This window comes from Besnoitia besnoiti, chromosome VIII (assembly GCF_002563875.1).
Source record: "Besnoitia besnoiti strain Bb-Ger1 chromosome VIII, whole genome shotgun sequence".
Classification (NCBI taxonomy): domain Eukaryota; phylum Apicomplexa; class Conoidasida; order Eucoccidiorida; family Sarcocystidae; genus Besnoitia; species Besnoitia besnoiti.
Window position 1 is genome coordinate 2,094,318 of NC_042363.1, and position 13,608 is coordinate 2,107,925.

The 13,608-nt window shown below is 57.1% G+C and overlaps 3 protein-coding genes across 3 annotated transcripts; 2 read left to right on the forward strand and 1 right to left on the reverse strand.

Annotated features, from left to right (window-relative positions):
• Positions 1-236: 236 nt before the first annotated feature.
• BESB_084150 (Pex2 / Pex12 amino terminal region protein) lies at positions 237-2,096 on the forward strand (the record flags this gene model as incomplete). Its single annotated transcript, XM_029366765.1, has 1 exon — positions 237-2,096. The coding sequence occupies one exon, from the start codon at positions 237-239 to the stop codon at positions 2,094-2,096; it is 1,860 nt and encodes a 619-aa protein (XP_029217225.1).
• A 1,129-nt stretch (positions 2,097-3,225) lies between these two features.
• On the reverse strand, positions 3,226-7,361 carry BESB_084160 (Rab1 protein; the record flags this gene model as incomplete). Its single annotated transcript, XM_029366766.1, has 10 exons — positions 3,226-3,275; positions 3,638-3,705; positions 4,053-4,090; positions 4,420-4,488; positions 4,710-4,797; positions 5,219-5,358; positions 5,707-5,754; positions 6,208-6,255; positions 6,671-6,743; positions 7,339-7,361. 10 exons carry the CDS (start codon positions 7,359-7,361, stop codon positions 3,226-3,228), a joined length of 645 nt encoding a protein of 214 aa, XP_029217226.1.
• A 3,192-nt stretch (positions 7,362-10,553) lies between these two features.
• On the forward strand, positions 10,554-13,585 carry BESB_084170 (putative proteasome subunit alpha type 7; the record flags this gene model as incomplete). The annotated part of the gene is made up of 6 exons (XM_029366767.1): positions 10,554-10,607; positions 11,408-11,523; positions 11,880-12,057; positions 12,514-12,663; positions 13,142-13,318; positions 13,529-13,585. 6 exons carry the CDS (start codon positions 10,554-10,556, stop codon positions 13,583-13,585), a joined length of 732 nt encoding a protein of 243 aa, XP_029217227.1.
• Between the last annotated feature and the right edge of the window lie 23 nt (positions 13,586-13,608).

The window sequence follows — 13,608 nt, forward strand, 5'->3', positions numbered from 1 at the left end:
ACTGCTCAGAAGCTGCCCAGGTGCTTCTGAAATCGCTGGCAGTATGTGACCGCGTTTTTGCTCAGCCTGTGTCTCTCTAGACTACTTGAACGTATCTGAGTTGGTGCCCACCGCATACATGCATCCAAAAAAGACACATTTCGTACTCTCCGGAAGCCCTTGAACACGTCACGCGATGAGAGGTGAACAGCTTCGCTGGCGGATCTACAGGCACAGCTCTCAGTGACGGCTGTCCAATGCACGCTCCTATTCATTTCCCGCGCGCCTTGCGGGTAAATCAAGTTGACGCACTGCGTGTGGATCAGGAGCTCGTGCTTCTGCTGCAAGAGGAGGCGAACGGAATCCTTCGGCGGCTGTTGCCCCTTTCAGCCGGCAGGTGGCAGCGTGAGCTGTTTCTTGCGATTCAACTTTTCTTCTTCTGTGCATATACACTTCGAAATCGGCCGTCGCCTGGCGACCTCCTTCAAAATGTCAAATATCGATCGCAGGCTGACCACGGGCCGTCAACGGCGGCCGGTGCCACCTCCGCGGGGTCTGATTCGGCCTCAGCAGTAGTAGTGGAGGCCGCGAGTTCTCTGCAGGGACAAATCGGCGTTCCGCTAGCATCGCAGGAAACTGGCGGAAGCACTACACGGCGGCAGGAAGCAGGCCGTCTCCACCAGTTCTTGCCGAGGCGGACGAAACTTGTAATTCTTCTGTTGTCCATCCTCCTCCCCTACGGTTTCGAGGTGCTTCAAAACGTGATTACGGAGCGTTACTTGGCGCTCCTGGCCGTTCTACAGCAGCGAGCTCGCCGCGCAGAAATTCGCCAGCGCTTTCAGCAACGAAGACAGCAGCAGGGCACCGCCGCCGGGACGTCTGCGGCTGCTCCATCTTCGTCGGGAGCAGAGGCTGTAGCACTAGCTAGTCACACACAGCCTGCAACACACGTTCCGCCCGTTAGCTTGACGCGAGACGAACGCCTGCTTGTTGTGGCGTATCGAGGATGCCAAGCATTGCATGTTTCGCTTGTCGCGCTGCAGCTGGTTCAAGCTATCCGTTTCTTGTTGGACGGCACCCACCGGAGCGTGACGGATTGGTTGCTCGGTCTTGAGATGGAAGTGATCGCCCCGTCGCTCCCGCGAAACATATCGTTAGAACTTCTGCAGCACCAACTGTACTGGCACGCCTTCACGCAGCTGATGTTACTCGTCGTTCCAAATCTCCCTCAGCACCACTTGTTGTTTCAGCGCCTTCTCCGTCTAAGGAGATTCTCTGGCGACAAGCTCATCTTCGTCCGCCGTCACCTGCTGGAGTGGCTGCGCTCAAAGGAGGCGGATCTTCTCAGGCGGGAGACGCAAGCGTCTGAACGGTATACACAGCACTCTGCTCAGGAGACACGGACTGCCTCCGCGGCTGCTGAGCCAGTCGAGGGTCGCTCGAAACTTGGGCTGCAACCCACGGGAAAACGTTCCCGTTCTAAAGGTCTCGCTCCGCAGCCGCCACCGGCCCTCGATACGACTCTTGGCCGATCCCGGCGTCATGGAGCGCAGTCAGCAAGAAGCCCTCCTGCGGAGGCCTCTGGCATCCACCAGGTTCGGTCACTTTCGTGGCGAGTAAAGGCTTCTCTCGCGAGGATTGGTGCTCTGTGCTCGATTCACACGTGCCGATTTCTTCGGGCGAGCTGCGCCGCCGTGGCGCGCCTAACCCAGGGAGGCCTCGAGTATCCGCTTTCGGCGGAAAGCGCCATGTCTGGCGATCGCGTTCATCAGCCAGATGCCGACATTTGGGAGGGAGCGCCACGGGCTTCTGTCGCTTCTTCGTTCGTGGAGGACGTCGTTTCTGGCGACGGCGACGCGTTCGACTCTGCAGCGCACGCCGGCCGTCCGTGTGTTTTCTGCGGGAAAGAAGACATCCTCGTTCCTTTTCAGGGGGATACGTGCCGGCATCGCTTCTGCTACTGGTGTGTCGCTTCGCATCCACTCTACCGACCGCCGCCCACGGAACAGCACTCGCGCCGTCCTCAGAGTGAAAACTCAATTTCTGAGGAGGAAAGCGAGAGCCTCGAATGCCCCGAGTGCGGCGCTCCTATCCGAAGGATTGCCTGGGCGCGGTAGGCAGGGGCGTGCGGGCGTTGAAACCTCTGCACGCGGTGCGCGACCTGAAAAAACTGCTACTTAGCGATGAGATGCCGAGGAAGCAGCCAGCCACATATAAACCGCAGCTGGTGTTAAGCGAAAAGGAGCGAAACGCGCCCGAGACCGACGAATGGAGCTCCGGCCTCGGTCGTCTCACTCGGCAAGTGGTAGCTGCTCGGAGATCCAGCTGAAAGGTTTCTTCGATACTCTGGAGATATATCCCATATGATTCGCGGTGCAAACTCAGGTTTCGGCTGTCCGCAGCGACAGGGTGGCCCTAGCTCCGTCAGTCTCTGTTGCGCGCATGAGGGAACCGCTGCCAGTGCGTGATGCCTGCCCAATGACTCTTCGACTTTTTGTTTCGGATTCTCGTTTGAACGTCCTGAATAGACCGGCGCTTGCGTTTTGCGTGCCTCTCCTCACGAACGCCGTTAGCGCTTCCCACGCGCCACCGGCCGAGCTACTCTCAACCTTAAGCCTAACCTAAAGCCCCTTCCGAGATCCCGCGAGACAGAATCCCAGTCGTACTCAGCGTGCCCTCCTATAGACCAGAATGAACACATCAACGTTTTTAGGGCTATCCAAATATATATATGTACACGAGATTGCGTTCAATCTTCGTGTTCATTCACTCTGACTGTTCCGACGCGGTGCCGGGAGCGACGCCCGATTGATGGCTGACAAACGGATAACATCCGCGCGGAAAAGTCATGCGCCAAGCCGCTCGGTATGCGGCGCGAGAAGCAGAACTCCGGTGCGGCATTTCCGCTCGAGCTTAATTTCATCGTGCCTGTCGCCTTCGCTGCATCTGCACTACCGTGTTAAACTCCTCAGAATGCGCAACCCTCCGCGAGAATCCTGGTGTGGTGGTGCCGCCGCGCGTCAACACCGCGGCGCTGATTAACGAACTTTTTTTTTCTGAACACCGTAGTTTTGAGACGGAGTCGAAACACAAAGACAGGAAACCAGAGGTTACGCGATGCACAGGTTGCGAGTCTAAGACTGGAAAATACGTGAAGCGAAGAAAGGGGCCGACGCACACTACCGTGCAGCCGTCAACGAAGATCGTATCCCAGGAACGAAAGAAAATAGAGACGTTCACCGCCACTCAGCATGCGCAGTTGCCGCTCCGTTGAGCCATGGCGCGACCTTCGGCTCCTGAAAAAAACCACAGAGAGGACACATACTCGCGTAAGTTGACGCTCGAGGAAATCGACACGCACAGACGGGCGACCGCGTGTAGCATGCGTTTAGCTGGAAAGCGCGAAACGTCGCACCTTTTACACAACGGGTCGAACTCAAACAGATCTCGCGAGCTTTCTATGCAAGATACAAACTGACGAACCCACGTCCTTCTCCGTGACCGCAGAAAAGACGTCTACACATGCATGCGCAACGCAACGACCGCGACGCCCGCGACGCACTGCTGATCTATGCGTCCGGAGACGCGCTGAGTGCTTCCTCTGCTTCTCACTTTAGTCACGTTCACTCAACGCGCCACGCGAAAACGAGCTTCCTACCTGAGGGCTGACTCGCAATTCTCATTCCCTGCGGCCCACTACGAGCGGCGGCGGCGCCGGCCGATTGCCTGTACATACACCCCGACAAGACGAGGGAGAGGATCAACACAGCACCCCGCGCGGGTTCACTCTCCCAAAGGTCTCGCGTATTCCGTGTCTCTCAACTGAAAGCCACAACCAGTAGCAGAAGCGCGACCTCGGGAGACAGAGCCCTCGTCTATGGACGGACGAATGTGCACACGTATGAGAGTGTACGTTAACCGCATGCGAAAGCGAAGGAGCCGGCAGTCAAGCTCCGCCAAGTCCCTAGTACTCGCTCCCCCCTTCCTTCTCTCCCCCTCCCCCTCCCCGACTAGAAACAAGCGTTCAAAGAAGAAACTCTGCACCTTCGAGGGCAACGCTTTTTTGCACTCACTTCATTTTGATCAGCTCCCTCGCAACGACAGTGAATGCCTGCGCAACAGAGACACGAACAGCAGCAAAGCGACCGCTGAGAGAGCGAGCGCTGCAAGGATGGAGGCGCTGCATTCACGACCGAAGGAGCTCCTCTGCAGCTACTCACGCGGACGCCTTCGGGGACCCTGAACTCGTGCGACAACGCCGACAGCCACGGAGTAAACGCTGCAAACGCGACCCGCCGCCTGCTCACAGGCGCCGGTCACGTTTGCAAATTTAGGCTGTTAAAACTGGGGGAGCATAATGCAGAGATCCACGCCCCACCCCGTGTGAAGCATGCGCGACACGGAGATGCCTAGAGCGGCTCCCGCCCGAGACGCCCGTACCTCGTCCACGTTGATGGCGTTCTTCGCCGACGTCTCGATGAACGCGATACCAAGTTCCTCTGCCTTCCGCTGCGTAGCGTGGGACAAAACAAAACAAAAAGCGCATACACAGCAGCCCCGCGGAAAGCGAAGTGAAGCCAGGCGGCGTGCCGCACTCCATCGCCAGCCGAGTCAGCCGCAAAGAGAGAAAGAATCGCAAAGCAGAAGGCGCTGAAGTGGCGCGACGTGGACTCTCGCCTTCGGCGTCTTTTTTGTCTCGCCCGCGTCGCGAGGCGTGCGCTTTGACTTACTTGTCCCTCCTCAGTGGAGACTTGACGGTCGTCTGATTTTTCGCATTTGTTGCCCACCAGAATTTTACACGTATTCTCGTTCGCGTACCTGCCCGCGCGCCGCACATTACATGCAGCGCATGCGTGAAAGAAAACCAAACTCAAACTGCCTCCTTATGGCTGCGCAAAGCAGACGCTGCTCCACAAAGCACAGCTCAAATCCTCCCGGCGGACGTATATATATATATATATATATATATATATATATATATATATATATATATATATATATATATATATATACATAAATATATATATATACATGTATATATATACATATACCAATATAATATACACATATCTAAGCATATATCTGTGTTTGCAAACCCAAGTGGAGAGAAGGGCACACGGGGGGGGCGTGCGATGCGCGCATGCAGACCCTGAAGGACGACTCAGCGCCGCTCCACGCCGAGCGTAGAGAAGGCCTCACGCACTCCCAGTTCGACACCGAGAGACCGAGGGGCGCCTACCGATTGACTTCCGCGAGCCACTCGTCGACGTGGCTGAAGGACTCGCGATCGGTGACGTCGTAGACCAACACGATGCCGTCTGCGCCGCGGTAGTACGCGCTTGTGATGGTGCGAAAACGCTCTTGGCCAGCTGTGTCCCACTGCAGCATGCAGAATCACTCGCGCCGACTTTTCCGCATGCAAAACCGCGCAAATATGGACATTCGACAGCCGCCGCCGGGAGGGAGCAGGCGCCTCCCGAGACCGACGCACAGACAGACGCAGCGACACAGTTCTCGGCTGCGGCAGCCACGCGCGCCACTCCTTGAAACCAAGCAGATATACACACGTACATATATATATATATATACGTATACATATATACACACACATATACATATACTTTACATAAAGATAGATACATGTATGCATGTATATATATGTCTAATTTAATGAGTCTGCGTTCGACTGAACTCTTCTCCCCGTGCGAGAGGAGCTCTTTCGCTTACAATCTGGAGCTTGACAACCTCGCTGTCGACGTTGATTGTGCGGAACCGCTGGACAGACAACGCCGCACACCGCAGACGCTCACGAGCCAATAGAACTGCCTCACACGAAGCGAAGCGCGTCGCAGCCGCGCGGACACAGGCCCTGAAGGAGACCTCGAAGAGGGCGCGACCCCTCGAGACACGCGCTGCGTGGGAAGGTTGACGAGCGTGACGGGAGAGCTCAAAGCAAAACCGAAAGCGAATTAGTCCCGTCCACGTCACGAGGAGAGGAAGCATCCTCGCGACAAAGGGTCAGCAAATTTTTAAAAAAAGCTCGACAGACCGTCGCAGGCATCCGCCGCGCGTCGAGAGCGGAAGGATGCGAAGATCGAGGGAAAAAAATGACACGACGAAGCCGCAAAAACACGCAAAGTCAAACCGGGTGGGCAGGGGTGGAGAAACTTGGAAAAGAACGGAGAGCGAGGGTCGAGCAAGAAGAAAACGGCCAGGATGAAAACTTACGAAATCCACGCCGATAGTCGTGATGTAGCTCTCCGTGAAAGCGTCATCCTGCGCACACCCACGTCGCACGCCGGAAGCAGCTCTTCGAACCAATAAATCCGCCGATCCGAGGAACATTCTTGGTAGCGACAGCAGAGACTGAATGCCCCAGCATTTGCCGGCGTCCATGTCATCATCCAAGCGAAGCACGGAAGCTATGTGCATACATATGTGCTGATGGAAAAACACGCAAGGCTATGCATATATAGATATATACAATTGGCGAGAAGTCACAGCGTTCTCTGTCTCCCTATTTGGCACTGTATATTCTTACTGAGCCGCGCTCGCTTACTGTTTGAGCAACACGCATGCGCACGAAGCAGCAGCGCCCTTAACACGAAGGGACACGGCGCTGAAGCAGAAGGCCTCTCTGAGAGCTCGCGCGCCCTCCACCGACCGCCGCCCGCCAGCGGCGCATACTCACAGAAAATCGGAGAAGAAGACACGACTTGCCAACGCCCGAGTCGCCGATGAGGACGAGCTTGAACAAATGGTCGCTGTACAGATAGCAGAGGAGAAAACGCATTTCCTCTGCAGCAAAGCCTGCGCTTCTATTTCAAGCACCCCCTCCAGCTGCGTCTAGGATGTGCAGGCGACGGGTGAAACGCAACAAGGCTGGAAACACAGACTGAGTAAGATTTGCCCGCGGCGTTGCGCGCGGAAACGCTCGTCTCCAGCGGCAACGAGGCCTCTGCGTGACGAGAGAGAGTGAAAAAAAAGAGTGACACGAGGCGCGCCTCCGCGCGCGCGACAGGGTCGCTGCCGCATAACTCCACACGGCGTGAAGAGAGCGCTTGCATGACGCCAGCCTCTCTCCGCGGACAGACTCGCACGCTTGTGCAGAGATACGCATGCGCCGATCGGTGAACAGAATTCCGAGTTTGCACGTCGCACGTCGCCTTCGGGCGAGACTGCCTTGCCAGCCTGTCTCGCTTGAGGCCCCTATTGTCTGCGGAACTTGAGATCGAGTCACGTGTCCGCGAGTGCGGCAGCCGAGAGGAAACTGCGCGCATGCAGATGCGTGGTCTATTCCATGGAGGGTGCGGAGGGAAGACGGGCGGGGGAGGCGAAGGCATCGCCGCGGGGACTTACTAGTCACGGGGTCGGCTCGCCATGGTGCTGGGAGAGGAAGGTCACTGCGGCTGCAGAGTCGTACGGGCGTAGAGCAGCAGCGCGAGGGTGCCTCGCGGATAAGTCGGCGACGGAAAGACAGAGAGAGCTCGACAAGCGACACGCGGGCCGCGGGACCGAAAACCAGGGAACGAGAGGGCGTAGGGGCGCGCGGTCCGCCTCAGTGCGTCGACGTGAGGGACAGGAAGAAGATGGAGAGCGGCCCTCGAACCGCAGGGGGGGGGGGGCGGGGGGGATGAGAGCGGAGGAAAAACTCCGAAACGAAGACCCAGACGGAAAACGGCGGAGACGGAGCAAAACGACGTGAGGAGAGGGACGACGAGAGAAGCGCACGCCGAGAGTAGAGACTGAGAAGCAGTGGAGGGGAAACCTGTCGGCCTCGAGCAGACTCCCGAGGAGTACATACACTGCAAAATCCCCTGACGCGCACGACAAACACAGAAGACGCGCGTGCGACGTAAAAAGGTCGACGCTGCGTTGCCAAGCAGGGGCGCCTTTGTGGTCTTTCAAGCCTTCCAGCGAGGAAGGCGTGGTATGCGCCAAGCGAACGCCCGCGGGAGAACAGGAGGCAAGGGAAGGAAAATCGAGGAACAAACAACCCGTCAGACGCGCATGCGAGACCGGGGACTGTCTCCTCCGCCTTCGGATAGCCGATTCTCTCTTTCTTTCCCTGGAGACAGCCTTGCCACCGCCTGAGCCTGTCTGCTGAGGAGATCGGCGGGGACTGACTCGGGGCGACAATTCAAGGGGTGGATTCAGAAGAGAAATACGAAGCTGGGCGCCGCGGGGATCGGAATTGCGCTGCTAGGCGAAAAAACGAGGTTTCCGTGCTGCAAGAAACGCACAGAGGGGCGCCGGAGGGACGCAGAGGGACCAAGACAGCAACCGAGTCCCGCAGAGGGGACAGAGTGCAGAAAACGGCAAGGAGTGCAAGAAGTAAAAACTAAGAGAAGTCTGTAGACACGTCTATCGAGGAGAACAGCGACAGCGCCAGGTCGGGCCTGAGAAAGACTGTTCGCCAACAGGACAGAACCGAATCAACGCGTTCGGATCGACGAAGAAGGCGCACACGGTGAAAACGTCGCGAAAAGGCGGCGTGTTTGCGCGAGAAGCACGCGAAAGAGATGAGAAGAGAAAACGACAAGGGGCGGGGATGCTGCTGAAGCCTTAAATGCCACGAGACCGCGAAGAAAAGCAGGCGCGAATGGCGCTCGGTTAGGCGGCTCGAGGCGAAACGGGCTCTGCTTGCTTCTTCAGTCTCGACGCTTGTGTCTGCGGCGGGCGTCACAACGGCGGACAGGCGTTCAGGTTAATCTTTGTGCGCCGACATGGCACGACTATACATGCGTAGAGGACTAAACGAGACGAACCTAGAGTTTCAGCTGCCATTCAGAGAGGTCCCGAATGCCCAGCAGTCCGCGGCCGGCGCTTCTACTGCGCTCAGGGAAGACAGCTCGAAGCCTCAGGCACCCCGCTCGCGGATACACATCAGCGCCTCTTCACGTAGCTGTGTAGGCCCGCAGCAGTATCTGTTTTTGCTGTACGCACAAGCACGCCACGTGAGACCAACGCGTTTTGAACTGAGAACGGAGCCTTGGATCAGGAACGGGTGTCTCGAAAAAACGCACTTTTTGGAGCCCTCCTTTGCAGCGGTCTCGCGCGGACAGCCTCTGTCGCTCCAACGTGCTAGCTCCGCCGAAAACACAAAAGACCTGCGCAAATTCAGCTCGCCCTCCTCCGCTCTGCGCGCAGCACCCGCCTCCCCCCTGCCACCGCCCCCGTGTCTGCGGAAAAGCAGCCGCCCCCGGGAGTCTTTCGCTCTCTTTCTGTCGCTGTGTCTCGCGTGCGCTGCAAGAAGGCGCGCGTGTGCGCAGAGAGTAGTACGGGGTCAGCACGTTGCGCGACAGGTGCGCTATTCTACAGAGGAGAGGCGCAGATCCGGGCAGAACTGACTCCGGTGCCGAGCGGAAACCGCGAGACAGTCGCTTGAGATCGGCGACCGGTTGAAGAGGCGATTTCTGCCACACGTAAACTCTACACAAACGGCGGTTAACCGCGCAGGACTGCCACAGCTCGGCAGGGAACGCGCGAGGGAAACCTTGGGTGGTTCAACACCAAATCACCTCAACCGCCTCCGCCTCATCGACGAGGACTGTGGCCGCCTGCTGCGCGCGCACGCCCGAAAAAAAGGAAGAAAAGGAGACGAAAAAATGAGAAAAGAAGACCTGGAATCACTTTGGAGCGACACACAGCGTGCGGCGCCTTCTCTGTTTTCCGGGAATCGTGCACATAGAAACACAGCAACGCCAATTTTTGCTTCATTTACAGAGGACGGGAAGGAATTTCAAGAGAGAGAGCCTCTCTCGTCTTTTTTTCTCGCTTCCACTGGCTCCGACACGCGACGCCATCCTACACATCCGGCGGTGTATGTACGCGTCACACCCTTCGTCGTGCGCCTTCGACTTCCACTTTCCCGTCGCGGACCACAAAATCCCGTGCTTCTCGGTCTTTCCAAGCCCGCTGTCTCGTTTTCTCGCGGCGCTGTCCCACCTTCACCGTCCCCTCGCCGCTCTCATCGGCCCCTTTGGTGTTCAGTGCCGCGTCGTGACCGCGGATAGGCGCCGGCGCATCGTTAGAGCTTGTCTTTCTGATTAACCGTCCTTTTGTTCAGCCACTTTGGTGTCTTGCCTATACTCCGTCGTCTTCAGGAACACGCCGACCCGAAGCGATATTCTTTTTCGTGTTTCCGCTCTCCCGTCCTTTCTCCTGTCTGTCTGGGCCTACACACGCCGCGTCTGTCGCCGCTGCAGCACCCCAGCGCGATCCGCCCGCCTCGGAAATCGAGAATCCGGCTCTACAGTCCGCAGATGCTCTTTTCTGCGCGAGTTTTCCGTGGAAAGTTGCAGAGTGGACGCGGAAGGGAATCTGAAACACCCCTCCGGCAGCAGCGAAGCCTCTCGTCCGCTGTGCACCATCCCCCGCCGTTTTTTTGTCAAAACTCTTCCTGCGCCTCTCACTCGCACAGCGTATCCGCCCTTCTTTTCTCCGCGTCTTCTACTTGCGTCAGGGACGACTCTTGTTACACTTTAACAGCCTTCTCGAGCTGAACCTTGTTGCGTTGACCGTGAAGACCTCTCCTTCCCTCTCTCCTCTTTCTTTCTCCTTTTTGCGTCAACATGAGTTACGACAGAGCCATTACTGTCTTCTCGCCTGATGGGCACCTTCTTCAGGTACGGACTTTCAAGGCTCCGCCGGGAAAAGGTTCGCGGCTCTCGCAACGCGTCGAGGCGGCGTCGCTCACCAGCCGCGAGAGACGCTGCGAGGGCGCCTCTCCAGAGTGCCCCCTCCACTGGGAGCTTGTTCAGACACGAGTTTACTTTGTGAAGCCCTCCAGGCACGCTGCCTCTCTCCTCTACAGAGGGGCCTCGTGCGGCCGTCGTGCCGCCTCTCTGCCGCTGAATGCATCTACGCGCTGATCTGTATACGTATATATACGTATGTGCCGTATATATCTACATTTGTATCTGCCTGTCTCTCGCTCTTTCTACACATAGATATGTTTGTATACCTGTGCACCTTACGTGATGTGGCTGATCTGTTGGAGCCGGCTGTGTGTTCAAAAGCGAGAGGAGTGTGAGGTAAAGGGCGCCGTGCGCGATGCGACAGGCGCTCGAAGAGGTCGCACTCGCCGCTGCTGCTCCTTGTTTGAAAGGTGGTGCCCTTCTTTTCCCCCGTGTCTCAATGCGTCTCTCTCGCCGTATTTACTGCGGAAATATCGCGCGCAAAATGTCCTCTATGAGCGTGTGTCGCCGGAGAAAAAGGCGCGTGCGTCTGTGGCTGTGGTTTCGGCATAGTCCATATCTAAATGAGCGTCCTTGTAGGTGAAGCATCAGAGCAGCGGTTTCTTGGTGCGTCGACATAGATTGGGGCGGAGGCGAGCCGCGAAGGAAGCGGCTCGTCGCGCCCTTCAGCTGGGAGGACACGGTTCACGGCGTCGCTACTCAAGCCCCTTTGGTTTTTTTTTTCGTAGGTCGAGTATGCCATGGAGGCCGTGCGTCGCGGAGGCTGCGCCATCGGCGTCACCGGCAAAGACTTGGTCGTTCTCGCAGTCGAGAAGAAGGCAGCGGCGCGCCTGCAGGAGCCTCGGTGCGTTCGAAATCCCGCTGAAGACGCGCGTCTCGCAGGCGACGTGCTGGCATCTAGAAATCTCTCTTATCCATCTGAATATATAAATATATACATGTGTGTTCTGCGTACCCGTGCGTCTATGGTTGTGCGGTGTTTCCGCGTTTGTTCTGTCGACGCTGCGGCTCATCCAGGGGTGGGGGGGGGGGGGGGGGGGGGAGGGTGGGGGGCCGGAAGAGTCGGCGCCTCGCGTCGCGCTTCGTCTCTTTTCGCGTTTTTAAGAGCAGCCCAATCCGTGGAGGAAGGGCAGCTGTTCGCCTTCGCGCGGCACGACGCGGTTCTTCGTGGCTGCGGAGTGTGTGGCGCTGTGTGCGCAGGACGGCGCGCAAAGTCGTGATGCTGGACGAGAATCTCTGTCTGGCCTTCGCGGGGCTGCATGCGGATGCGCGTGTGCTGATCAACAAAACGCGCGTGGAGTGTCAGTCTTACAGACTCAACACCGCGACCGCGCCGTCTGTCGACTACGTCGCGAAGTTCATCGCGCAAGTTCAACAGGTGAAGCTCCGCACGCAGCCGCAGGAACTTCGCCCCTCTCTCTGCAGCAGCGCGCGACCAGCCGTGCCTCTATAAATATGAATATATGCAGCCTTAGAGTCGCTGTTGTGCCCGTATATAGGTATATATATACATATATGTATGTGTATGTATCTGTGTACGCCCATATATACACACACATAATTAAACATATGTGTATGTATAAGTATGTATTTCAGGTATATGAATCGATTGACGGATGTGTGCATATGCAGCAAAGGTCAGGGCGAGAGAGCTGAGTGGGCGGCCTCACTGGGCGCACAGGTGACTCGAATGAACGCTTTTTTTTTAACTGTTTTGCAAGGAAATTGAGCGGGCGGAGAAAGAGTCGTTTTCCCTTGTGGCGTAGTCCTCTCTCTCCCCCTCAGGAGGCAGGCGCCGGCTGACCTGAGTGAAGTGCAATTTCTCTTTTTTCAGAAATACACCCACCGCGGAGGCGTGCGGCCCTTCGGCCTGAGCTGCTTGATTGCCGGCGCGGAGCATGACGGCACCATCGCCCTGTATCAGACTGAGCCCTCCGGAATCTGCGCCAAGTGGAAGGCACAAGCCATGGGCAAGAACTACAAAGTCAGTCGAAACTCTCTGCCTAAAGATCTGCGAAAACGCGCATTGAGCACCCTCTCCGCAGGGTGCCGCGTCGGGATCCAACATAGCCCCTCCACGGACATCTGTGTCTATGTCCCTACGAATCTGTCTATCTTCCTATGTATTTGGGTCGGTTGAACTATCCAAGCTTTTGTTGTCCTATCGACGTATGTCTTTATCTGTATCTTTCTGTATTTCTCTGTATCTACATGTCCGTATGTATTCTCATATATATATATTTATATGTGCGCGTGGGGATGTCATTCCATTTTTACGTCGAGGGCGGATCTTTCGGCTCGGGATTCTTTCGGGCTGGAGACCCCGCGAGCGCGGGTTTGATTTTCTGTCGGTCGCGCTCCACGGCTTTTAGGTTTAGGGTGTGTCTGGATTTCTTTTCCGAGTCCGCTCGAGATTTCGGTCAAGCACTCACTGCATCCGAGTGCCGTTGCTTTTCTCGCAGACGGTTCAAGAGTACCTCGAGAAGAACTACACGGCCGACTTGGATGAGGAGGGCGCGATCCAGTTGGCTGTCGGCGCGCTGATGGAAGTCGTCGAGGCGGGACATCGCCACATCGAGGTCGCAGTGGTGAAGAAGGAGGAGTTTTTCTTCCTCGACGAAGAGCGCCTGGAAAAGGAGGTGAGAATTCGTGAAACCAGGTCGAGAGCGCACTCGAGACGCGCCGCCGTCTCGAAGTGCGCGAATGCGCGCTAGCCTTCCAAGGTCTGATGATAAGTCCTCCACTGGCTCACCAGGGCGGGAGAGGGGGCAGGATGGGGGGTCTGCGGCGAAGTGTCGCGCTTTTTCTCTTTCGCATGGCTGCGTTTCTCTGCGGAGCCCTGTGCGCAGGTTCAGCGCATCGAGTCGCTGAAGAACTCGGAAGAAGAGAACAAGAGCAACGCGTAGAGCCGCGGGCGCTGAGGGCATCT